The following is a 27,930-nucleotide window of genomic DNA, read 5'->3' as shown; positions in this document are numbered from 1 at the left end:
TCAAAACTGTTAATGCAACAAAGCTACCAACAAACGACAAACTCAGGCACAATTTTTAGTCTTAAAATGAACACTTTTCATTAGCTTGTTTCTAGTTTGTAATTACCCCCCCCCCCCACCCCCCCCCCCCCCCCCCCCCACCCCCCCCCCCCCCCCCCCCCCCCCCCCCCCCCCCCCCCCCCCCCCCCCCCCCAAAAACAAAACAAAAACAAAAACAAAACAAAAGTTGATTTTCACAGTGAATAACTAATATAAAATCCTTCTGAAAATAAGGCTATTTTGATACTGCTTTAACAGTGCACTCTGGTTTTCCACTGTTAAAGAAATATTGTGGCATATGGCGCAATGCCTTCTGGATAACCCATTCAACCCTGGTATTGCTTCCAAATTGACATCCCCTCTGTGCTTCAAGGGATCAATTTGATGACAGTTGTTCAGTGCAGGATGTGGTCAGGATTTGGCAGAAGCTCTCATCTAGCTTGCATGTTGATCGTACGTCTGCTATGTGTGTTGCTAATCCTGATTTCAGGGAATTGTTCATCTCATACACCTTACATATTTTGGGGTGTATTCAATGAATGCTTTTCATTATATGTGTGTTCAAATACAAGCTCATTGAATGTGAAATTATGTTTTTCTCATGTTTTTTTTTTTTTTTTTTTTTTGTCACGTTGTACCGTCTTTGATCATGCCCACCTGTGTCTGGAAGAGGAATAGCACTCTAGAACTAGGGATATAACGGGTCATAAAGCAACAGAGCAAGTTTTGATTGAATCTGCACAATATATTCACACTTTTTCTTCTGCAACCAAAAACCTGATTACAGGAACTGTACGAGATGAAAAATGAATGGCTTAACAAAGTGCTGAATACTAGTGAACTGCATATTTGGAGAAAGTAACATTTATCATGTAATACATAATCCTGTGTAATCACTTAAACAATGCAGTACCTGTAGATAAAACGATAATGCTTTGTTATGTATTGTTTTCAATTAAAATGGACTTCTACGAATGCAGGTGCTTATAATACAGCCAAAAAGCAAACTTAATTTGAAAGTCGTGCTTTTATTGTGCGCAAAAAAATGAGAGCAATAAATAGATACATGATTAATCTGCTCCAGTCATTTTAATGTGATATACATGTGAGACACACGCATGATATGTTTGTCAACATGGATTCTAACAACGAATGTTAAAACAGTCAATTATTTTGTTACTTGTAAACAGTTCAAGTTAGAATGTACATAAGATCTTGACTTACTTTTATCTGTTGTAAAATGACAAACAGGCCACCGAACAGTTCTGCATTTCTAATTCTTTTCAAAAATGTTATTTATTTGTTTCAGAATCTGTAGGTTTTCAAAAGGAAACAGTGGTACAATAAGCATACTTTTCAGCATAATTCAAAAATAAAAAAGGAACACTTTCAGTGTAATAAAGACAAAAAACTGTGATGTTACTGTGCATTCTTTATAAATCACAGTGCACCTTACACAAAATAAATTGCACACTAGTATTACATTTAAAATCTGCACGCAAAGAAGATGAAAAAGTGAATGCTAAACAATCATTTCATAATTGATTTGCGGATATCATAGCTCAAGACACACATTATGTGGACATATTTTATAACAACTTCTGCATTTTAATGAAGAGGTTGCGCCAAAGCTTTTTTCTTTAAATAAAGGATTGCACATTTATCTTGTTATTGGTTGATTACAAACCATTTGAGTTTCCTTTAAACTTATTTTTGGTACCTCAGTAACAGTGTTACTGAGTTGTTTTTAGTTTTTATCTTTTATTTTATTTTTAACAAGCCAAACAATATTTAACAACAAACTATAAACAAATCTAACAGCACAGCTGTTTTTCAATAGTATCCCTAAGTAACAAATCTATTTTTACAGTGATTTAGGCCAACTGCCTCAATACTACCCTATCATTTAACCCTTACGTGACCCGCTACCTTTAGTCACAGTGAACCATGGTCTCCTCAAGGCAACTATATTATTAGCAAAGATGTCATTGCAAGCTGTTCAATACCAGTGTGACTTGAATATCCTCCTGCTAAAACCTCTCATAGGAGCACAAGGGATTTGTTTAAGAGGGGTCATGGAAGCCCTATATAGCACAGTGAATAGAAATGAAGATTACCTAGTAGATACAAGATAGTTTCTCTTAGGTACGAGCCAGTTTCTCGTATGCATGATAAACTACCTCTATATCTATCTTGGATGTACCAGAAACAAACTCGTACGTACGTACGAGATAATCGCCTTCATTTTTTTTTCACTGTGTGGTTCAGGGCTTCCGAAAGGTGTACGTGCTAGTATTTTAAAAACTCTTTGTTATGCCTTAGCTTTAGCACCACCTCCACACCTATTCCAATCATTATGTAGTTGAATTTGGTATAGTTTATATCTGTATTTTAAGACTTTGGACTGTTTTTGACCCTGTTTCTCTAAGGCTCAAGGAAACGTACGACTGTGCTGGTTGAGCAGTAGGGAGACTTTAAGATATCTTCAGATACACAGTCACTAGGACAGGAAAGTTACTGTAAAACTAACAACATTACTAACAAGTGCATCTTGAAGTCCTACTCCTTTTTGTTTGAGTGCTCACTGAAAAATGAGTTTACTGAAGGTTCAATATAGCACTGCTGAATACAGTTGAGGTACACTGTTAATCCCCAGGATTTCTAGCATGCCTGTTGCTAAACCACACTCTATACTGTCTGTCTTTTGATCACTGTAAGCATAAGTAAAGAAATTGAGTGCAAAACGGTGGATGTGTGGTCTCTGCATATCTAGGGATCAACGATCAGCTCTTTGAGTCCAAATTGAGATTCAAACCCATATGCAAATTGTGGCTGGTCAGTTGCCTGGGTCTGGATTTGAACTTGAATCATCTGGCTGGGACCCAAAAGCACCTGACTGTAGTGTCTCTCTGCTAAGAAGTTGGCTGACTAGGTGAGCTACATCTCACAGTCCTAGCCTTGAAAACTGATGGATGGAGTTGATGGCTTTGACCTTATTAATGAGCAGATGTGCCATCGCTACAATTGTATGTAGCTAGCTATTCACTAAAAACAAACTCTTGACAGGCCTGGGGCCTAAATTCATCAATTCAACCTCTGCAGATGCTCTTAGTTCAGGAGCTTTTGTGGCGGTTTCCATCACAACACCACTGAGAGAACGCATTAACACACCACCCAGATGTGTAAATTGGCACAAGCACCTGTAGATGATATCTGAAAGCCAAACAATTCTTATGAGGGTTTTCTGTGAAACACGCTTCAATACTAATTGGAAGTGGTTGCTACTTAATCAAAAGATTGACAGCACAGGTGCAGTACTTCTGTTGGTGACAACTGGCCTCCAGAAACAGATTTGAGTTTTAGCAACATGCTGGTAGAATTGCTGATAAAAAAACACGTATTTCAGCAGCTTGCTATGCATGTTGCTGATAAACAGTAAATGTCTAGTGTCTGTAGTCCCCAGCTGTAAAAGACAAGAAATAAGCCATTTTCTCAATAATCATTCATTTTTGATTGAATGGGGTATTCCGTCACACAGATATTTTTCCATTTATTTAAGGGGTAGTGCACCAGATGGCAAACCATCCGAATACTGGAGCATGTGGAACCAGATACACATACATAATAAAACATCTGAACTTAGTTAAGTGGGCTGGTTTGTCTTAATAAAATTCAATAGTTCCATAGTTCAAATGTTTAAAATATCATCCTCATTACAGATCTCAAAATATATGTCCAGTAAAATATTATTATTTTGTTTTTAATATCGTCGTAGGAAAATTAATTTTGAGAATCTTACAAAAAAAAAAAAAAAAGAAAAGATGAAGTGAAAGCCTCATTAATTGGCCTAACATACTGGTACTAATAATTAATAAAGAACAAATGAAGATGCGTATGGGCATCTTGCAATAAAAGTACAACTAAAACAAGATTAAAAACATATTGGATTATTCTAAAATCTATTTTTTGTTTGTTTAGAAAATATCTAGGTAATACTAAGAAGATTTAATATTAAGACATTATTCAAATAGAAAAATATGAAATATAACCAGTAATAAGAAAACATGATCATCTGAACCCTCCTGTATACATTTGCTACATTTTTGAACACCCCGGTTTTCTTCTGCATTGCCTAGTTCCGATAGTGAAGCCATAGGTCACAACTGTCACCCTATTAAGGAAGCCTTTGATCTACCTGCACAGGTCAAAGGTTGCAACTAAGGAGAATATGTTCCATCCAGGACTTTGTCAGATGGCCGTGTCCCAGAACACAGTAGTTTGTGTGGTGTAGGGGGGAGGACTGTGCTTCTTGCTTCCATTGTTCTTTTTCCAGCTTGGCAGATTAGGCATGCTGTCCTGTTTACAAATACCTTTATCAGGTTTCTGTCTCGCCTTGATCTCTTTGCACAGACAGCGCTTCTTCTCTATCATTTCCATCATGGTGTTGTCCCCGTATACCCATTGCATATGTGCTACCTAATGGGGAGATGGTAAAGGAAGATTATTTCTATTCAACTGCGTTAGCTGATTGAGTAAGTCAAAATGGTATGTTTAAATACATAGAAGGAAACCACATGTATTAATATATAACACTAGACACAGATAGGGTAGAGCATTTCTAATAAAAAGTAGGTCATCAAATACCCCATAATGGTGAATTGCTGAACAGCTAGCATAATGGAAGAAGAAAGAATTTCCCTCATTGAGCCAATATTCCTCATAAAACCTTCTGTAATGTAAACAAGCACATAAACCTTCATTTTCTACTCACAGATGATACTGGTAATGTTTACCAAACCCATATGCTGTTGACAGAATGCAGCTGCTCCAACACTAAGCCTGTAATGTATTGTCACGTAGCATAACATTCGGAGTTCAGAGATGAGGGAAGGAAGGGCGGATTGGATATGATGCTATGAGAAATTAAATTCTCCCAACAACGACTTGGCCAGCACATTGTGTGAAATGATTACAGTACATATATTGATTGTCATAATAATCATAAGCTACACTAAAATACAATGACAACCAAAACATCCCAGTGCTTTTCCAAATATTTTATTTACCACACACACTGAAATACTTTAACCAAAGGGAAGACAAGAGAAAGCCAGTTTAATTTGCCAGTACCAGTCTTGTTTTGCTGTGCTGTTACAAATGTGGGATATCTATTGTATGTGGGTTTGCGAGTAATTTAGTTCTTGTGAATGCTGACAATGCTCATACTTCAGTTCAGGCAGATGCTGTACACATTTATTCAGTTACTTAGTTAAACAAAAACAACTCTGCCTTTAAATTAATTGTTTTGCATATGATGCTGACCCAATCAATAGTCTGCCTTAGTGATTTACTTCAAAAGAGAAGGGATATAGATTCAAAGAAAGAATATTGATGATCCATCACATTTGTCTTGGAGGGTCACAGTGACAGGGCTTCGTGATTTCCTTTCTTCGTCTTTTCTAATGAAGATGTGACAAAGAGATGGAAAATAACAAAAAAGAGAATTGCATATGCACTTGTCCCATGTGTAAGCTAAGGCTAGATAAAGTGTCAGCTGGGACTAGATAAAGGTCAAGAGTTAGACATGCAAAGGTCAAAGTTCATTTCACTGAAATACACTAACAAAGACATCAATCAAACCGATGCAGATGTCAGGTAAAAAGATTCTGTTTGTCAAACTTTTCAATATATTTCTCCTACTGCGATTACCATTGATAAGCTTTCTTAAAAAATACATCATAGGCTTGCCAACTAAAATTTAAATGAGTGATTTATTATACCTATCTTATTGTGTAAAGACCTTAATAAATCGGGCCCATGTTTATTTACTAGTATACATATTCTCTAATGTGTTAATACTACATTTTACTGTTGTGAAACCATAGTGTAATTTGTGATTTACTGATGCTTATTAATTTCCACATGCATTTGTACATGATATGATTTTCTTATTTTCCTTGCATTGCGTGATGTTTTTTTTTTTTTTTTTTTTTTTTTTTTTCTTTTGCCATGCTAATCAATCAGAAGGGTACATGTTTTAATGAAGTAATAGCTTTTAGCTTGTGCTGGCCTAACCTAACCTATATCTTAATCTAATGCAATGTGGTTTCAGTGTTTAAAATTGTAAGAGGAATCAGAATGGCCAGAAGATTAGTTCTAGTGACTGGTATAACCAATTTGCCACCATTATTAACTGATTTAGGATACACAATTACCAAGAACCTGCACTTTAATCTTGGGCAGAAGTGCCTGGGGATGAGCATAATGCATTTTAAATTATATGCATTGTTTATTTCTTCCCTCACAAAAAAAGAGAAGAACGACATTTTAGAAAACCCTCTATTAGACCCGCCAATGTGAAAATGGTTTAGATAGAGATCTGGTCCTTGGGAGCTCTTCTGAACTTAACCCTAGAGACAGTCTTAATATCAAGCCTAATCCCAAGGAGAACGTTCACTGTAATAGTCCTTATAAAAAAAAGAAATAAAAAAAAGAGACGATGTAGTAGAAACAAAGCTGAGTTTTTAAATGCATTACTGATTTCTGTTTATTTTGCTCTCAGAGAAAAGGAGAGGGAATTCTATGTATCAAGACAATGCTCTCTTAAGGGATTTGTGCAGAGCTTGTTATACTAAAAAAAAAAAAAAAAAAAAAAAAAAAAAAAAACAGAATTCACTGATCAGAAAAACAACTAAGAAACATAAAAATAATTTTGCATTTTCCTTCTCTGGCTTGCTTGCTGACATAGGATATATGTTACAAAGAGACAATATGAAAGGAATTCTGGAAAGTGGACCACACAGGATACTTCATATAACTGTCAGATACTGGTGTACTTTGCATATCAGGAAACTGTAAAATACCTGTATGTTCCCAGCTTGGATGGCAATAAAACAACATAAAAGAAACACCATAATACCATGCAATATTAACAGTGGCAATTACAGTATTGAATATGTATGCATGTATTATTCAGGCTTGTTTGTGTGGGTAGAGGCATTGAGAACTTTGGCAGAATTGTTTTCAGTGATATGTAATCGGTTTCTGGTTTATGAAACATTTGCTTTGACTTATTGTTAGAATTGTTTAGTACTACTGCAGACTCACACTAGTCTCTTATAGTTTTACTGTCATTAACCAGCTCCTAATGATTGCCATGCGGTGGAGGCAGTGACATGATTTGACCCCCCAAGACACTGCTAAAATGAAATGCCCTCTGCTTGAAGGACGTTCTTGGGTACCTCTCACTATTTACATGCTGGTATAGGCAATATTGGTTAGCACATCCTTATGACTAGTATACTTATATGCTGTATGTATAAGTATATTTATATTTATAAGTTTTACTGGTAGCTGCTAAATGAATCCCAAGAGTGTGACATTGTGGTCCAGTTATATAAAGGTCTTCACGCCAAAACTCAGTTTGCACCATTGTTATTTTCCTTTTTTGTGACAGGAAAATATGAATGTAAATGTTTACAAAACTAGTAAAATGCCACTCCTTGAAAAGTTGATAATCCTTCCCTTGTGTGTCTTTTATTTATATGTAAGGAAGTGGTGATGTGTTTGTAGTTGTCTTCACTCGTTTTATTGATGCTGGCTTGTGTTGGGTGCAGGATGGATGACACTATGAGGAGTCAACCCATAATACAGGAGGGGAAGGAGGAGACTCATGGGAAATGATCATTCTTATATTAGTTTAGTAGAAGTTGCGTTTGAAAGGACCACCTTTTGATTTCGTGTTTCCACTTGCAAATTAATTTGGCAGCAGTTATGCAACCTTGATTTCTTGAACTTTTTTGCCATGATGCATTTGCAGTGATATTTAAATTGTCTGCTTTCAGAATGCTTTTAGTGTGCTTTGCTTTTATCATAGTATGCTGCATTTCTCTTTTCCACCTTTATTTTCTACAGTATATATTCACAAAACTTTTCATTTCAGCTCAATGGATAAACATGCTGTGGTGATTAAAACAGGTAGCAACAAGGTAAAACAAATGTTCTGAGTTATGTATGTGATATCATGTTGTAATGTTGTATATATCTACTGATGTTTTATAGCCTAATAAATGCCTGATAAAAACAATTCTCTTAGCTCTATAGGACTTGTGCCAGGGCTGTTCTTTGGCAGGTCTCCAAATAATGAAACCTAATTATTCAAACATTGACTTCATTAAAAAACTGATCACTTTAACTTCAAATACAATATCTGTCAGCACAATGAAATTACAGTTCCTGTTCATTCCTTTACCGGAGTCATCGATAGCTTCTTTTTGTCATTGAGAAGTCACTTGGCTGTGTGTATTTTTACAGGAAGCTGGGAGTTCTTATGCAGCACATGACATGGCTTTGACACTAAGATATCACCTTGTCGGGAAAATATACCTTTATTGCTTTGACTTCAGCAGGTGTCTTTGGAGTCAAATCATGTGACTGCCTGCAAAGCATGTCATCTCAATAAGGGAAGCAGGGGTGCAGGCAAAGCTCCACAACAATAAACACCAATCCTTTTATGGATACTACATTTTTGATAATGCTGCTTTATATATAAATTGTATGGATCTTACCTAAATTGTACATAAAATATGAGTTTAACAACACATGCATTTATAACTGTTCTATGATTCTGTTTAAAACTCCTGGTTGCTTTGTAAAAAGTTGTTATGCCAGTTGCTGTTGAAATATTTAGATGGGTTCCAGTTTGAAAAATTGTGTCTCCTTCACTTGACAGGACAGTACAGAAGAGATTTCCTCCTTTTATTTCTATCCTTTCTGCTTATGGAAATAAAAACATTGTTTTTATTCTAAGCTTTTATCAGTGAGCATCTGTTTGTAAATAATGTCTGTTTGGATGACAAGAGAAGATCCTTTTCCCCAGACATTCAAACAAGAGCATGGCTAAACGTGAGGTGGTAGCACCCTCCTGTGGCACGTTTAACAAAGTGCAAGTACGTGAACACAGGAAATAATTATACACAGGAAATCCAGTGGGCTTCCTTTCTTTTTTAAATCAAGTGTAGGTCATCACCTTGTAGTGTGATAAAATAAATGCTGTAGTGAAATGTGTGGTCCTGAGTGGTCAACCCCAAGTGGGCAGCAGTAAAAGAGTGAGTGTGCTTCCACTGCATAACAGTTTGGAACATGAATTATAGTCCCAAGATATACACAAAAGGGAAATTCACAAAACTTAATTTAATCAGTTAAAGTTTCCTGAAAACTAATGCTATAAAACTAGAAATAAACAACTTAGCAATATGTAAGAACCATTGAATTATAGTGTGGATTCAGTGACAACTGAAAGAATACCAACAGATTAGATTGTCAATCAGCTAAGACAACCATTTTACATACTGTTTTAAAAATAAAACATCTCACTGTAGATATGTAGAATATATAAATACATAAATAAATAAATAAATAAAAAGAACTACGGAATTCAGAAGATGAATTCTTGAAACCAAAGTTTGCAGGAACAATCAAATGTCTGCTTTACCCGACACTTAGTTCTCATTCTTTGCTAAATCCATAATTTGTACCAAAGAAAATCGTTCTCTGATGTGAAAAGCTGTTAATTAATATAAACACATTGGTGAACACCTTTCATCTTAATAGTCTTACCAATTACTGTTGCCCCTGTGCACTACAGATTTTTAATTTATTTTTTTGCAAATGAACAGCTGTGATATCCATCGCTGTTTAGCTTCTTAAAATAGACCCAGTGGTGAAGATTGTGGAGGTATTTCCAGTAAAACAGTATCAGTGAAAAGGGCACAGAGGAGCTTACAGCTGCTATTCAAAACTCCCAGTTGCTGCAAGCAGCACAAAGGACTTATTTTTTTGTTAGTTCACAGAGAACCACAGAGTGGAAACCCAATAAGGCCTGTTTGCTCATGGACAGAAGGGTAAACTATGAATAATTGCAGTAAACTGTCACCCAGGAATTATATTTTAATATAATATTCGCCTGACCTAAGCATCATGTTACTGGATCCTCAGCTGATGCACTATTGCACCACTAGTATGTCATTGTAGATGTTGCATCTTAGTTCATATTGTACTTTAGTAGTATAATTTATCCTTACTGTAAGCTGTACTATATATAAATACTGACCCTGCATTGTAACCCTGTACTGCCCTTTAACTCCTGTAAGTTGCCTTGGATAAAGGCATCTGTCAAATAAATAAAATAAATAATAAATGTGAACATGACAGTGGGATACTGCAGCCTTAAGCTTAAAGAACTCTTACTGCACTCACACAATTCCTTAAAATGCAGTGTTGGACTTAATTCAAGACAATCTTTCTTTAGAATTATCTGGTAGAAGTAGTATCACCAAACTAGGCCATGCAGGCTCTATTTTAATGCCTGAAACAAAGTCACAAGCACACCCAGGTGTTTGGCATCAGTGAAATGAATATAGAGCCTTCATTTCTATAGACACATACACACACTTTCATCTATTTTTATTGTTTCACAGACAGACACAAAGACACCAACACAAAAAGAAAGACAACATCACAAGTGCAGGGTCAAAACACAGTAGCATTTGAACAAGGTTTTATTTGCTTCAAGTGATCTGTTTTTTTTTATTGTTTATTTACAATGTCTTTGAAAGAACTGGTACCTGTATTGCCCGGACTACTTGTGCATTTCACAGTACAACAGGGTGGACTATTTAATAGTCAAGAAAACTGTTTCAGCTTAATGTGCCTGACGGTTGAGCAGAATTTATCATTTTGAGCCTGAAATGATTAAAGTATTCTGTACATTTTTTGTTCTTGTTTTTGACAGTAAGTCATATTTTAACATGACCATGCACCAAAAGGCCCTAAGTTGTGGGTAAGTATAATAACATGACTTTGGGATTACATGTAAGACAAATATTGATTACAATTTAAAAGCTATATATATATATATATATAACAAAATCACTTGGAATATTGGGGGGATAATTCCGATAATTACATACATAGTCCAATATTATAATATTGAGTAATGAACTATTAACTCACAAATTGGATAAATTGAATAAATGTTTATTATAAATATTTTAAAAAAGCTTTTGACATCATTCAGATATTACAGAAACAGAGATATTTAAACACAAAATGCACAAAAAAAATACAGTAAGCGGCCAAAAAAAAAGTTCCACCAGCCATACAGTGAGACATATCTTGACTAGTAAGAAGGACACACAGAAACAAAAGACAAGCTGAGTTCACTGAGACAAATGGCAGACAGACAAGTGAGACACTGGCACGTGACACCACATGAGCTCATTCACAGCTGTCTAACGACGGTACCTGGCTCTGTTGCATCTCGCTGCCTTGCCTGAAGGGGGCGACGGAGGGTGGAGGCACACCTGAGGTGGATGCAGATCGACCTAGCTTGCAAACTGCTTTCGATTCTGTAGAAAAAGACAAGCCATTAGGCATCACTGTAACCATGACCTACATCAAGTGTATCCTGTAGAATAACTGTGCACCCTAAGCGCGCTCAATGGAAAACGCTTGGACGATTTGACACAGTTGTTATTGGGACTACAACCATAATCATAATCGACCAGGAAATATCGAACAGTGCGCCAAATCTGAAGCAGATCTGAAGCAAAGCACATGGTCTCTTTCAACCGGAAATAAAAAAAAATAAAAAATAATCTCATAACCGCAATGTGGTTGAGGTCAAGGTCATGAGCTCATTTTTAAGTGTGCATATATGAAGTCTGTACCTCAGACTGTTTCTGCCATATCAGATATTGCAAAAGCTATGGAATCAACAACACCTTATATAATCCATACATATCAGGACCACGATATGAGAATGCAAATATTACCGCAATTCCACAGCATTTGGGACTTGTCAATATTAGAATTGGAGTAACTACTGCAGTACTACTGAAATACAATGAAGCAGAACACCCACAACTTGGCTCCAATACAGGTAGTTATGCACCCAAATTGCTGCATTACATTTATTTGAGTTACACCTGGACCTTTATGTGGGGGGGGGGGGGGTGGAGGACGACACACCTCTTCTGGCTCACCCCCACCTTCCTTACCTGAACTGCTGCTTCCTAACATTAGAGTTGGGCTGACAGATGATCTCCCCAACCGACCGGATGCTGCTGTTGCTGGTTGTTCAGGCTCACCATCCCATTCGTGGGCCGCCTTCTGCTCTCTCATGGTCCCGTGACCCACTTTATCTTTGCTCTCATGCCTGAGAAGAGGCTCAGTACTGTGGCTTCTGCTCTTTGCTTCACCTAATGAAAAAAATCAAAATACCTGTTTTCATTTATCCTTCTTGTGATAAGTCCAGCATCTGTCTGAGTACATTGAAAATACCGTCCAGGTAATGCATGAGTCTTTCCACTAGGGGTCTATAGTTAGCAGTATGTGTTCCAGCATTCACAGTGCTGTGCTATCTTTCTTACAGGAGGCATGCAATGTTTTACGTTGCAAGGAATCATATTTGAATATTTAGTATTGGTCTATTCTTGTAAGATCCAACTATGTTGCTATGCTGAGGGAAGTTTGTTAAAGTATTTGTCCAGTATTTTGTATTGGGGTATTTTTAATATGACATTCTATAGGGGAAGATGGGGAACAGATTCATACAGTAAAATAGAATGATCTTTGATGAAGAAGCCTTTGCGTTCTTGTAATACCCATGCTAGATATGTTTACAGTCTTTCACTGTGTTTGCAGATATCACTCATGTACAGTACACAACTTAACAATAATACTTTCCGATAACTTGTTGAATCAATACATTTATTTATATGCCTCAACATATCTACTACCATACTTGCTACACAGATTATTTATAAAACTCCTACAGCATACATATTTTGACTGCTCTGCTGTTGTCTGTACTGCATATTTGTGAATTAAACGTGAGTATTGGTGCTTAAACTGCAGCTCCTGTGTTCTGAGTCTTTCTTCCTGCCAATAACATCTTTGGCCATGACGTTACCCTGTCACATCGCCACAGGCATTTCAATTACTTTTTTTTAACAAAATTGATCAGACCCAATAACCTTCAGCTTGACCTGCCAATCTAATACAGAAGCCACATGCTGCAAATCAGATCTATTCTGAGCCGTCTGGCATTTAAACATGGACCAGTAATTACACTCTTGTATGATATGATTAGATTTGTTTCGAAATGTCTCCAGCAGGAGCACTAATGTGTTTAACATTTCAACTGGTGTCATCTCTTAGTTGTTTTCAGTGTTGATTATTACACTTTTTTTTTTAAATCACCTCTGTGGACTGAGGTGTCCATGCATTAAGATCTCCTGCTTCTGTCATTGAACACCATGAATAGATTTAGAGACATTCTCCAAACAAAACTTCACCTAAAATATTTACCCTGACTTTTGTTAGACTCAAACCGACATGATGAATGGCTGCTACCAAGTGGATTATTTCAGTTTAAAACAAACACAGGACGGCTACATTTCACTTGAAGCAAGACTAAAACAGTTTGATTTTGTGTTGGGCTAAGCTGGAGTGGTGTTACTTATAACACTGACTGCAGGTACAAGCACACCGTATTTATATTTGAGTTGTCCATTAAACAGCTTAAGTCATGTTTCCACGTCACAGACTCCGGTACTTTATTATACAGTATATGTATCTTGTTCCCCTGAGGCAAGACACTTCCTGCTTAACTCTGCAAAACCCACTAGATGGTGCTAAAGAACAAGCAACATTACTTAAAGGACCATAGTAAAAGACCCATATCTCTCTCAATAACCTTTTACTGAAAAAAAATGTAACTCCACACATCAAACTGTAATATAAAATGATCAACCATTTATCTTATCGCCTGTTGTAAAGCTACAGTAGTTGTTACATTGTATTACCTCAAACCCCAGCATGAGCTAATATCCCTATAACACTGATTGATGTGTCTGTCTAGTTCAGTATTACCTTACACCTTATTACATGTTTAACTTCATGCAATAAATCCTGTTTCAAGGGCTATTTTCAGTAGCATGAAATGTGGCCCAGAATCAGAACATATTAGTGCTGTTCTTGCTTTGCTTTCAGGCCCATTACTCACTGCATTGCTAGTGCAATATTGCAGACACTGTTTCTATAAATACAGACACATTATAAAACACTCTCTTCAAGCGTTGAATTCCATATTTTGGTATTAATCAGTTTTGTGCTCCTTGAATTCACCTGGATATTTACATTTATATATTTTTTGCCTTATTAAATAGGACTCCAAGAATTTATCATAACTGTAATGTGACAAAACAGATCACTATTTCCTATACCCACAGCAGGTAGAAAAATTGGTATATACTGTTGGTGTCATTAGCTCAGCCAATACAGTGAAAAGCAAGGTTATCATGTTTTACATTCAAACCATGTGGAATAACTTTTTGTCAGAAAACAGAAAAGTAACAAAAATGACTCAAAAATGATCTCCAATCCTCACATACGTATGCTGAGGAAAGTGCAGACCAAGCCGTGCCACAAAGCTTAGACACTGTACAGAGTTACTGTATTTATGTAGGTCACCTCTATAGCCTTGTCTCTTGGGACAAAAATCCTTCATGGCTTTGGGTACTGGCATTTATATATACAAATATTTATACATACAAAATGTCTCTGAAAAATGTAAATGTATATATTCTCATGAGAATGGGTATGCAAGTCATAGAAAATAATTATTCACTGATAGGGTTTATCGAAGATAACACAGATAATGAAACACACATTGACATCACTTTTCTTCTTAAATGACTAAAAACAGCTGAAATAGGCTTTTGAATAAACATATATAGTGAATAAGATTCTTTATTTTATATTTTTACAGCAAATGATTGATAATGTATGTAAGGAATAAGCTAGGTTAATAAAATAGGCCTATGAATAATTGTTACAGCAACCCAAAATAACAGTTAAATTAGTAATACATCATATCTGCTTCATAATGATAATTGCAATTTACCAGGGGATTAATAGTGCTGGGAGTGTTATACATACATTTCCTGACTCCCTTAAGATGTACAGCTTGTTCTGTATTTTTACAAACGGCTTCTTTCAAGGTTGTGCTTAAATAGTCCATGCATTCCATATCAGTCTCTTGGGTCTATTTTCTCATAATACCCTTATTCACAATCATTATTGTTCTCTTTATTATGAAGGCACACACAGTGTAGGCATTATACTGTAAGATTCCTAATCCATTACAGAACAGCCAAACACATTGCTTGGGTTGACCATATGGCACGTGAACTAAGGAGAAACACACATTCAGAAAATAAATTCCAAGCAGAAGTGAACTTCATTGGGTCAACATCTGCAGTCTGCCTAGCAACACAGTCCCCTGATGCAGAAATTACATGTTTGGTTAAACGAAGCAGTTTGATTTTTTTTTTCTTTTTATAATATAAGTTCCATTGTATTATATCATTGTAAACAGTACACACAATTCCAGGGTAACAGTACCTTATACTACATTAACCCTTAAATAAACGTTAACAACCCTGTGGCAGAACAAAGCTCTGCCCTTTTTAAATTGGCAGGGATGGGGTTAATTTCCCCCACCTGCCTGGGTTTATTATGTTCAGGTGGCTGGGGTTGATTAGTTGATTAAATGATTAACTTAATTAACGATCAATCAGCGCCCAGCCACCTGACATAAAAGGAGGCCTCTGCTTCTCATTTAGGAGAAGGGAGCTGAGGAAGCAGGTTGGTGTTTGTGGTTGTGTGTGATTTTTTGAATTTTGCTAAAACCAGGGAAGGCATTGCCCAGCCTGGAAACCTTTATTTTTGTGAGTTTTGTTTTTTCTTTATTTGTGTTTGAGTATCTGTTATTTTGCCCTTGTGCACGTTTATTTTTGTTTATTTATAATAAAATTTGTATTTTTTTGAAACTGCAGACTGTCTCTGGGCCTCTATTCACTTGCCAGCCTGCCACATTTGGTGTCAGAAGTGGGATAGCGCCACCTAGAGGCTCAGCAGTATTTTTTTTTTTATTTTTTGGAATTTTTGGGATAATTTTTTTTTTTTTAAAAACATGGGAAAGAAGAGCAGACAACGGCAAATGCAGGACAAGCAGCAGCTGAAGAAATGTAAGCTGCTGGAGCCACTGCTGGAGGACCCGGCCAGCCTCTTCCCCTGGTGTGGGAAGGTGGACCATTGTTGGCGGTCCTGCCCAGATGTGCCACCGGCAAACTGGTGTGGCCGGTGTGAGGAGGATGGCCACAACTGGGCAGGTTGCCCCTACAACCAGGCCCAGGAAGAGGTGCAGTGTTCACCCCAGGCATCAGGGGCCACCCCACTACCTCCAGCACCACCACCTTCACCCCCGTCCCTGGAGATCTGGGACTGGTTGATGCACCCTGAGGCAGACCTCGTCCATGATCTTCCCATAGTGATCAACACGCTGTTGCGTCAAGATGGGGAGAGGTGGGAACAGTGGGAGGAACAACACCACCTGGCATCCTTCCCAGAGGTTGCCCTCATGGTGGTTAATTACCTGGCGGTAGACATGGGAGATGCCCCGGTCACTCCAATAAAGAGGGGTGAGCCGCCTTCCCGAGAGGGGTGAGGAGCTGCCACCGCTCCCAGAGCCCGAGAGGGAGGAGCTATGGCCCAAGGATGCCTGCCTTGCACCGCCCAAGGATGCCTGCCTTGCACCACCCAGGGATGCCACGCCCGCTCTGCTCAGGGACGACTCATTTGGATCGCCTGGGGTTGCCTGCTGCTCAGCATTGCCTGGGACTGCTGCTGTCTCCTTTTTGTTTTCTAGGGTCGCCGCCTCCGCCACCAGAGGGAGCCGGGCTGCCTCTCCCACCAGAGGGAGCCGGGCCGCCGTCGCCGTATTACCTTGGAGATCCAGGGCCCCCTCAACCAAAGAAGGCTTGGGGGCTCCGACATCAACCCCGCTCACCACCACCCACCATAACAGCCCACCCAAGGGATATAATTGGATTCTAGGGGGATGGGGGGGGAAGGGGGGAGTTGGCCGATTTCTGCTGGTGCACGTTGTACATATGGGGGGGGGGTGTGTGGCAGAGCAAAGCTCTGCCCTTTTTTAAATTGGCAGGGATGGGGTTAATTTCCCCTACCTGCCTGGGTTTATTATGTTCAGGTGGCTGGGGTTGATTAGTTGATTAAATGATTAACTTAATTAATGATCAATCAGCGCCCAGCCACCTTTTTTGTGAGTTTTGCTTTATTTGTGTTTGAGTATCTGTTATTTTGCCCTTGTGCACGTTTAGTTTTGTTTATTTATAATAAAATTAGTATTTTTTTGAAGCTGCAGACTGTCTCTGGGCCTCTATTCACTCACCAGCCTGCCACAAACCCTCAAATAAATTCCTTCCCTCTGACTATAATAAGGATCTCAGCATTAGCTTTACTCAGCTATATGAAGTGTATAGCTGCAACTGTTTAAAACATCTGATAGATGCTCACATAATGCTCTATTTCACTCTGCTACAAACATAGCTGAGACTCTTGATGCGTGGATTTGTGATCTCATGGCTGATTACTACAATGCCATGTTTACTGACTCTCAAGAAAGCACACACTGTCTGTTACCCCTGACCAAGAACTCTTCCGCTCAAGTTTCCATGCACGCGATGTACTGCAAAATGACATCAATGCTAGTTAAACTCCGCTGGCTCATGTATCTAAATGATCAAGGTCATAGTCTAACTTACTAGGCTTGCATACTCCACAATATTCCTCAGTGAGTCATCAAATCTGTTATTCAACAATTTACACCAACTCAAGTACTAAGCAGTTTAACCTCGCATGGCTTCTGAGAAGCTGGTAAGGTAACACACATACACTCCTCTAATGTTTGGTTCATTACCTTTATCTGATTATCTTCCTGAACTTGACAGTAGCTGCGACTTACATCTGTTAAACTGGGACAATTTGAAAAGGGTCATGCACTATAGTGATCACAATAATTAACAGCCATTATCCAACGTTATCCACTGTGTCTTCTCCCGCTTAATATATGTTAAGAGCCTGCAATTTTAGTGAATGGAAACACACGAGAAATAACACAGAAAGAATTGTGATGTTTTCAATAGACAAATGCTCTCTCTTTATAAGACAACTTTTTATAGCCCTGAACCAATCAGACACCAGGGTCATGGCTCTCATATTTGCCCCATAATGCCACTCCACTAGCACTTGTATTCTTGGCAATACACAAATAGCACAGTATTATAACTATGGCTCCCATCTATGCTGTTATAAAGGAGGAGCACAACTGTATAACTGAAAGCTTATATAAATTTAATAATTAAGACAGCATATAAGTATAATAATCATAACAGCCATTAAGATATTGTCTGCAATTTCCAGTATTATTGGCACTAAATACAATAGTTTACTGGTTTAGTTTATTGACCAAACTGCAACATCAATGGACAAACACCATGGTATATTAGTTTTTCCTTGAGTGGCTCAAGAGTCTTCCATTGTCATATAAATGCAATCTGTAGAAAGTGAGATCTGTACAGATAACAAACATAAGTCAGGGGAAACAGGCTGACTGAATGAATTGTACCTACTTGCACGGAGCAGATGCCCTGTAGATAATGTTGCCTTGACTAAAGCAATCATACTGAGTAGCAAGCATGGGATACATTCTGTCACAGTTAGCTGGAGTGCACATTAATTCTGCTTCCTGATGGGTTTGTATACTAATGCTGCCTGACAAACAGGGGGCTGGATACCGGAGAGGGCAACGGTAGATGACAATGTTCAGAAATGCAAAAAAAGTGCAAGTCACAAGGTTCATTATGATTGTGAAGCTTACAGTACACAAAACAAACCATAACACACTGCATAAACCGGTTAACTACATACATTTTTGCCAGCTTGTATCACAAAAAAAACTTTTTTTGTTTGACTGCAATGCCAAATTACTGTAGATGTTCCATCAGCCATGTGACATAAAAAAGACCCTGGTATAAAATGAATGTAAAAATACTACTGCAAGGCTCTATGTACCAAGTCTGAAGGGCAATGGACTGATGGCAGAGTACATTAACATTATGAAAACAGACCCTCTGTGCTGTCACATGGGAATGGAAGGCTACAGTGAGACTGAATCAGAGGATACAAACAACACATTGAAATACAGAGTGCTCACATTTGCTTTTCGAAAACCTGTTTATGTATTAACAAGAAATAACGTATTTTCATAAATTGCAAACTTTAATCAAATTTGGTAAATCCGTTCCTAACATATAAAACCAATGCCAGTGCATAATTTCTGAAGAGTTACATGATCTTAATCTATGATGGCATTCTGTCTATGTTAATAAATACAATGACAATGTAATAGCTTGGACAGATCTGCTGTTACGATCTCTGTGAACAGTCTTTAGTGGTCAGAGGGATGTGTGTATCATATATGCATAAGAAATCCTGTATAAAAGGGCAAGGAAGTCCTAAAGGATTACAATCGTAGTTTCATGTCATAGATGGTAATCTTTATGGGGTTAAACCAATCCAATTAAATTACATCACACAAGTAGGATTAAAGTATTTTCTTTTTCTAAGAGCCATCTTTATGGACAGTGGTTTGAATGACTACAACTCTCAGAAGTACCTATAAATTATTTTAAATGTATGCAGAGGAATTAGCCTTAGAAGACGAGTGATGTCTTAAATCCACATGGAAGTAGGTTAGTGTATACAATGGTTCTCGTTTTAATATATTTTTAATTAACACTTAAATGTGTTCTTTAAAACAAACAAGAATATCTGATTCAGGGACTCGACAGGCTATATAGATACTCTGGTGTACTATATGTAGTTTAACTGGGAAAAGCTCTCCTGAAATATTGGCCTAGATATTTTTACTGCCATGCATAGAAATTATTCATGACATTACATATCCCTTAGTGATTTCATAAGAGATATACCAAGATTTCCATATCTGTGTAGATCATATAGGTACAGTCCCAGCTCTGCAAAATGTTGCTTTCTGTCAGGTATAAACCTGTTACCACGCCATATGCCCCTTCCAATTACTTGTTAAACATGTTCAGATTCACAATGAGTCTGTGGTTCTGTTACAAGGCTGGGGAGATCTTGTAAAGGTCTATAGAGAGAACCAACAAGTCTAACACTTTATGTCAACTGGAAGACGACCTCCTTCCGACCACCAAACTACGTTTTGGGTCTACCCAAAACAGAGTACTTGGTTCATGACCTGGTTATATATATATATATATATATATATATATATATATATATATATATATATATATATATATATATATATAAACAAAACAAAACAACAATTAAGAATATAAAATAGCCTGCAGAATAAGTTGGAACAATATTCCTTAAAATAAACAAAATAAATGCCTTTTTTGAAAAGTGTAAAATGTACATTTTAATTTTCTGTTAAGAGCTACCCTGTGCTCCTTTCCTATTTGATATAATCAATTCTGGATTATAAATGCTACATTTATTTTAGGTTGAATTCTGGCAAGAACACAAACATGTGACTGTGATTGCACATGACATTTAGATGTTTCCAAATTGCATAAATCATCCAGTACTGTCATTTTGGTTTTAACTTGCTTAAAATTTCTACAGAAATAATAATTCTGGAGAAATCTGGATTTTTTTCAGTAGTAATCCTACAGGATTAACAGACTAAGGGGTAGGTGTACTTAGATGGGCCAGTTGCAGCACAAACATACCGCAATTTACAGTTTCTTTGCAACAATTTGCAAAGTATACACTTTGTCGTATGTACTAAGCGAAAATATGTTAATGAAAAGAGCTGCAATATACTAATTTAAACATTTGTTTCGTCTTCTTAGTGAGCTCTCTAGCATACATTGCGAGTATTGCACAACATTGTTTAAATAGCTGCAGCTGAGTTGTGGTTTGCTCTAGCAAGAGAGCGCCCGAACGTCTATACATGCAAGGGTGCAAGAATCAAAATAACATTGATATTGTTAAATGCAAACGTCATCTGTACAATGCATTCTGTTCCGTCTTCATTTTACCTGTTTTAATGCTGTTATATATATATATATATATATATATATATATATATATATATATATATATATATATATATATATATATATAAAATGAAAGGCAGTTTAATCCCATCAGATTCTATATTGGGACCCCAACCTTCACCCCCAAAAAGCTTTTCATAAACATACAGTAGGCCCTCCATAAACCGGACAGGTTTGTCTGACATAAGGAGGTGTCGGGTTTAAAAACAATACAATAAAATCACACACACATACATTTACAGTTCTTTGTGTATTTTAAATATAAATAATTGCACTGAAATAACTATAATGTGTTTTGGGTAGCCCACACATTACATTATGTAAAAATATTAATCTGTATAGTAGGCATATACAGTGCACAGTACAGTAGTAAAATCAAATGAATACCTAGCACACTTTACTGGTAACACAAAATAAATCATGCTGCTGCATTGTACACTTTGGTGTACAATGCAAATAAAAGATTATTTTAAATTGAAACTAAATGCTTTTTTTAAATTGTATTTTATTTTATTTTAATTATTATTATTTTTAAATTGGCCTACTTAGTAGCCTTGACAATTAACACACAATAGATCATGGTCCTATACAGATGCTCAGAATGAGCTGGAGGGGTTAGTGGCACATGTGTGCAGTCTATTGCTCTCAACACGCTGGGAAAACACAAAAATGTCACAGAAATTTGTTTTCAAGGCCTGTAAGTACACCCTGACTTTAGTGAAAATTAGGCACTTGGGTATTCGCCTCAGAAATGCATTGCGCGCAACTGGCAAAGCACGAGAAAAAGCGAACTAGGAAATGCCAGCAACAATTGCAACTGCATTCCTTTCAAAGGTGTTAACAGCACTTCGCATATTTAGTACATTTCACCCTAGACTTCCGACTCGTATGCAACTGGGTGGCGACTATTGCGACAGGCGCAACACTTTAATACTCCTAAGTGCTTTAGGATTAGACAGGCAGTTTATTAATTTCTCCCAGCAAAATATCTGAGCATATTTAACCTTGATTGTTTAGCTACGAAGTATAATGGATTCCCCTATAAAGTATTTTTGCATGCTGGAGGTGCGTATTGATAATGTATATAAATATTTTAACATTGTTAGTCATTGATATCATAAATATAAATGTTCTGAATGGAAAAATGCAATGGAATATAGTGCTACCGCTTTTAAACCATGCCTTTTGGAACCATAGTTAAATGGTCCTGATATTTGTGTTGGCCTTATGTGCAATGCTGGTGCTAGCGCTAGTGGAATGGCATGTGGAAAATGGGTTCCGTGCCGCCTTATCATAAGGTACAGCATATGTGCTAATACTGCATGAGCGTAAGCAAATAGGAAACAAATCCCATATTTTCATGATACCTACTGTATCAATTTACAAATACAGAAGTTATAGACTGAGACCTTTAATAAATAATATAACTGTTGTTTTTGAATAATAGGTATTATCCCACTTAATCAATAAGTAAAGAAATACATGAACCCATCATAAATGGATTCTAATTTTGTATTGTAAAAAAACATTTTAAAATAGCAGTGGTACCAGATGTCACACTTTGTAAAAATACCTTCAAAGGTAGACAAATCATGCCATAATGGGAAGTTTGTGCTTTCTTTTTAAAACATGAAATAATGTACACAGCCCTTCCTTTAAATTAAAGTAGTTCGTTTCAGAAGTTTAGCAGTAACATTCTCCACATGGAGTTTATGAATAGTAATGGTAATTATAATGAAGAAAGGGGAACTTACTCTCTGCAGACTCCTTGGATTTCCTGCCACTGGAAGATTTCCTCAAAAGGCTCCGCCCTGAGGTAAAAAGGCTTGCTAGTTCATCTAAAGGACTTGTAGGTGTTCTTGATCGGGACACATTTTGCATGGAGCCATGTGAATTGGAGGAGGAGTTTGCCAGTTTCGTCCCTTCCTGTGAAGTGTTCTTGATTGACGAGTGAGGCACTGAAGAGTAGCTTCTGGGGATACTCCCTGAATGTATAGATTCATAGGGCGGGGGTCTCTTGAGGCTTAAGGGAGTTAGAGACCTCCCCATGCTCACAGGAGACGGGCAAGCTGAGTGGCTCCTGGGATATCCGTGAGCTGAAGCCGATGATTTGTACAAGTTTGACGGAAGCGGCGGGGCAGACGAGCGTCCAGAAGCTGTGCTGATGTGCGTCACAGGCAGCTCTTTCTCTATTTTGTGGTGGATGGAGGTCTGAGGGGATGCAGAAGATGGAGAAGCTCCAGACTTTATATAGGGAGCGTTTTCCAGAACGGGCAGCTTGGTGACTTCCAGAGGGGTCAAAGGAGACTCATCCGAGTTTGGAGAACACTGCGCCGGTGCAGGTGGAAAAACCAGCAGTGGCGGTCTGTGGGACAGTAGATTTGGAAATGGGGCTGGGATTTCACAAAGCATGCCCTTCGGAGCTGATGGCACCATGGATTTAATTAATTCCAGATCAGGCACTGTAGGAGTAGTACAGCTAACGTTTTCATAATTGCAAATAATGGGCCACTTGGAGTCCTGGCTCAGGTCATCAAATATAGGGTACTTCATTTCCTCATAGACTGCTTCACTTTGGTCCTCGTTGTCCCTCTTGAAGTCTCTTAGTATATTTCCCACCATTTCAATGTACACAGGCTCATCCTCGTCAGTGTCTTGGGCTGGACTGTGTGTCTGTGAAGAAGACTTTTCCCTCTTTGATGACTTCATGGAGCAGTGGTTCCTGATGTACGACTCATCGAAAGACGTGCTCAGCTGTGTGTTTGGGTTTCTTTTGGGTTTCGGTGGGGGGATTTTCTTTGTATATTCATCACTATATGGCCTTGGTTTCATTGATGCTAAATAACAACAAAAAAAACATAATAAATGTGACTAGTCAGAAATAATAATTCTCACTTGCAGATAGATACTTGAATACAAAAACAGTGGCTCTATATATTAAACATATAGGCCCATATTAACAGTATATCAGATATGGCATGGTTGAGTATGTGATATAAACTTTTAGCACTTAATTGAGGATGGACTAACAACACATAAAGCCACGAGACATCAGAATGATAACCAATGGCATCTCACAATTCATCACATAAAATGTATCACTATATGTACATGCACATAGCAAACTTAGGTCAGTAGGTGGTAGCCTACATCATCTATTCTGTTCCCGCACACATGTCTTGATTTGAGAACCTTGAGTTGCTAATTACACTATCAAAGCTGGATTTGAGAGACAGTATATTCCCAAATGTTTGACTGAGGAAAAAAAAAATCATGCTAGAATTTTTTTTTTTTTTTTAAATTTAAAAACAAATGCAATTGAAAAACCCACAGTTTATATATTTTCTTGTAAATAAGCCATTTCAACTAAGGTGTCTCCAACTAACACTGTCTTAGTACAATGATTTGTTGACCTAGTCAGCGCTCCAGATAACATTTTTAATCATTGAATAATTTATACTCCAGTTTTGACACTATGATAGTAAAATGTTTTTTTGGATGAGGGCAACATTACCTTGAAGTCATGAGTACTTTCAATACATACTGTACATACTTTAAGGTTAACTTATGGGGTATGCATTAACTGCAACCTTACATTTGAACTGTAATTTTACTTTGAACTACTGTACAAAAACTTGGTCTTACAAAACCACAATTATTCTTATTTGCTATATTAACCACAAGCAATACAGCTGCAAAGCAAATAAACACAGACATTAGTTTTTAGTTCCAACGTTTCAGATGGAATATACTTAACAAAAGGACTTCATGCACATACTATATATTTATCATATTCCTTATTGATCCCTATAGCAATATAAAGCCCCTCTCCAAACACAGACTATTGTATTTATTATATAGATTTACTTTCCAAAAATTCAGTGGATTGATAGAATAGGTTGAGGGGGACTAAGACAAATCCAGATCAAGAATCCAGTCGCTGAGTGAGTGGAATCAACTGTACATTTTTTAAACGAAAACCCAAACTTATTGGTCATGTTTCTGGCAGGCAATTCCCAGGCATGCAATGTATTCACAATTGACCAATGAGATGACAGGAACTAACGCGAACTCCGGCTGTGCAGCAAAATTTAAATATCTGGAGCGTTGGACCATGTAGTTATAGTGTAATCATGTTGTGAATTATCACACATCAGCTCTAAGCATGCATTGTACGTGAAAAGGCAGATAATCAGAGTGAAATAAAACTAGCAAGAAAGTACTTCATTTTGTGTGGCATAAATAATTATTTAATTGAATTGAAGTTCAGTGGCATGTTAATAAACAATAAAAAATAATGCAATAGAGGCGCTTGTGTGTATCCACCATGAGACTGCTTTTATAATTTTGTGATTGCATGCCATTCTTTTTTACAGACATAATAAACAGCTATATTGGTTTAAGTTTTGGAATTGATATCTTGTCATTTTTATTTCCCTATTGTATATCTGTTGATTATGTATTCACTGAACTTAGGTAATTACAAATCTATTAAATAAATGCACAAAACATTGCTGCCTCTGCCTTTGCACATCAAAATAGGGCCCCATGTGTTTTCCCTAACACTGGTGTTTTGAATTTTTATATTAACGTTATGAGTGGTTGTCAGTTCCCTGATGCTTATCCACAGCAGATGCTCAGTAGGGGTGACAAAAATCGCTGGCGATCACCTGTTCTTACTCTCCTGTCTCCCACAAAAACTAATGACTAACCCTGTGGCTGAGGAAATTGAAGGTTCAAGTAGCACAGACTTGCCACATCTTTAGTAAGGACCTCCTTCCCACAGGTCTGCCTAAACGAGTCACTGGTAAGCAATTTTAAATTACAAGTAAAACTTGTTTTTAGTGCTACAGTGTAAAATCATCTTGGGCAAATAAGCGAGGCTTTTAATATTGTTATAAGTTCCATCTAGGTATATATATATATATATATATATATATATATATAGCGATTATATGATATAGATATATATTTATATATATATATTTGTTGTTTATATGTAGTTTTCTCATAGGGAACTTCAGCATATCCTGTATCTAATTTGACAGCTGATATCCCTTCTACTCATTTTATATTATTTTATTATTATTATTATTAGTAGTAGTAGTCATAGTAGTAGTCATTGTAGTTGTTGTAGTAGTATTTTGGCAACATACCCATTGAGTCTCGCGGATCACTTTCAAGGGGGTCCTGACCTAGGAATGGCAACATGTCACAAAGATAAAAAACATTGTTATTAAAACATACACACATACAAATGATGGCTAGGCCAGGGCTGTGAAACACAAAGTCTTGGGGCTAAATGAAGCCAATTCATACTCCTGTGCAGTTTTATTCAGACTAAGACTGAGGCCACCACCGACATCAGGGCATCCTAAAAGGGTTGATGGGATTTGAAGTTTTCTTGTTTTTGGTTTGGATAGAATGAGAAGGTGTTTACTGACTTATGACATTCTTCCATGTCTATACAATAAAGCACCGTTATAGTGGATGCTTTATTCTGTAACAGCAATTCATGTTCTTGTAAAAACAACCCCCCTTTTTTTAATGTAGCCTAAAAATCAAACATCAGATTATAATATTGTCCAAAACAGGAAGGGCACAGGTACATGTTTGACACCCCTGCACATGACTACAACGTTGCCGTTGGGATATTGCAGTTACAGTACAGCTCAGTCGTGCCCCAAAGTAGTTCTTTATAATGTGACCACCAGGGGGCCTTGTACTCACAAAATTATGAACGCTATGGAGCCAGATTTTCCACTTCTAGGAACACAATTAATTTGTGATGAGAACATACAAATACACTTTCATTTTTAACCTGATTAAATTAAATCATGACATATCTACAATACAGCGGAAAAGCAGACCCCCGTGGTCATTCGTATATCCGTCATGTGAAGAATCTATGTCACATATGACCTTATATTAGTAGAAGGAATCTGAGAATCGTTCACATTGCTGTACAATATACATATGCATATTTTTTGTTTCCTTAAGTATAATTTTATAAATAAACATCCTTATATAATGCCCATCATTGAAAAACTGAGTTCTCAAGTGTTGGTTTCTCATTACATATAAATACACACAAGCAGGCCACCTTAAAATATCAACAATATAAATAAAAAATATATATTCTCAGGGTAAGGGTTGCCAACAGAATGATGCTTAATTTGCATTACCATGGGAGTCCTTGAAATGTTTAATAGAAATGACTTGAATTCACTAAAATAAGAACTATTGATTCACACAACAAGTAGAGGTTTTTATGGGCAGCAACTTGACAAACCACGTTACTGAAGCAGCTTGCACACGCACACACACACACACTAGCAAAGTTAAAAAGATGCCATCCTATACCCACCATCTGATGCCTGCCGTTATTCTTGTTTAATGCGCACAGGATGGGGGACCAAAAAAAGGAAGAAGACATGCTTATCCACCTGTGTCAGCCCCCCCCCCCCCAACTTGCCTTCTTATTCTAGTAAATGAGAAGGCCTCTTTTCAGTAAATGGTGCTGGTGGTGTTGGTGTTGTGTGTGTGTGTGTGTGTGTGATAATGCTGTCAGGTTTTTTTACACTGTGTTAGTCCTCCATCCCTGGCAAGAACATCAGTTTATGGGTCCAATAAACAGAAGCTGACAGGGGGACAACTGTAGGTTTAATGCTACCTTGCCTTTGAATGAGTCTAAAAAAAAACAGAGGGGTGGGCATTTTTGAAGATGCGCTCATTTATAAATTATGCATTTTTAATAATGCAACTGTCTTTGACCAAAAGGTTTTTTCTTCTATTTTACATATTTCCCAAAAAGATCCCCCCCGCCTTTTTTTAAAAGAACTTACCTCTAATA

The 27,930-nt window shown here is 37.3% G+C and overlaps 1 protein-coding gene across 2 annotated transcripts in view; it reads right to left on the bottom strand.

Annotated features, from left to right (window-relative positions):
• Positions 1-4,122: 4,122 nt before the first annotated feature.
• Positions 4,123-27,930, bottom strand: part of LOC121326555 (neuronal tyrosine-phosphorylated phosphoinositide-3-kinase adapter 2-like) — a 48,155-nt gene continuing 24,347 nt past the window's right edge. Inside the window, exons 4-8 of one of the 2 annotated variants that reach the window (XM_041269891.1) lie at positions 26,234-26,272; positions 22,832-23,914; positions 12,099-12,299; positions 11,344-11,447; positions 4,123-4,515 (exon numbers count right to left, since the gene is read on the bottom strand). In XM_041269891.1, coding sequence (XP_041125825.1) covers positions 4,288-4,515; positions 11,344-11,447; positions 12,099-12,299; positions 22,832-23,914; positions 26,234-26,272 — 1,655 coding nt within the window. In that variant the 3' untranslated portion in view covers positions 4,123-4,287. The remainder of the gene's footprint in view (positions 4,516-11,343; positions 11,448-12,098; positions 12,300-22,831; positions 23,915-26,233; positions 26,273-27,930) is intronic. The other variant, XM_041269892.1, reaches the window with a different exon arrangement.

This window comes from Polyodon spathula, chromosome 14 (genome assembly GCF_017654505.1).
Source record: "Polyodon spathula isolate WHYD16114869_AA chromosome 14, ASM1765450v1, whole genome shotgun sequence".
Lineage (NCBI taxonomy): Eukaryota > Metazoa > Chordata > Actinopteri > Acipenseriformes > Polyodontidae > Polyodon > Polyodon spathula.
This window is presented reverse-complemented; position numbering and strand designations above follow the sequence as displayed.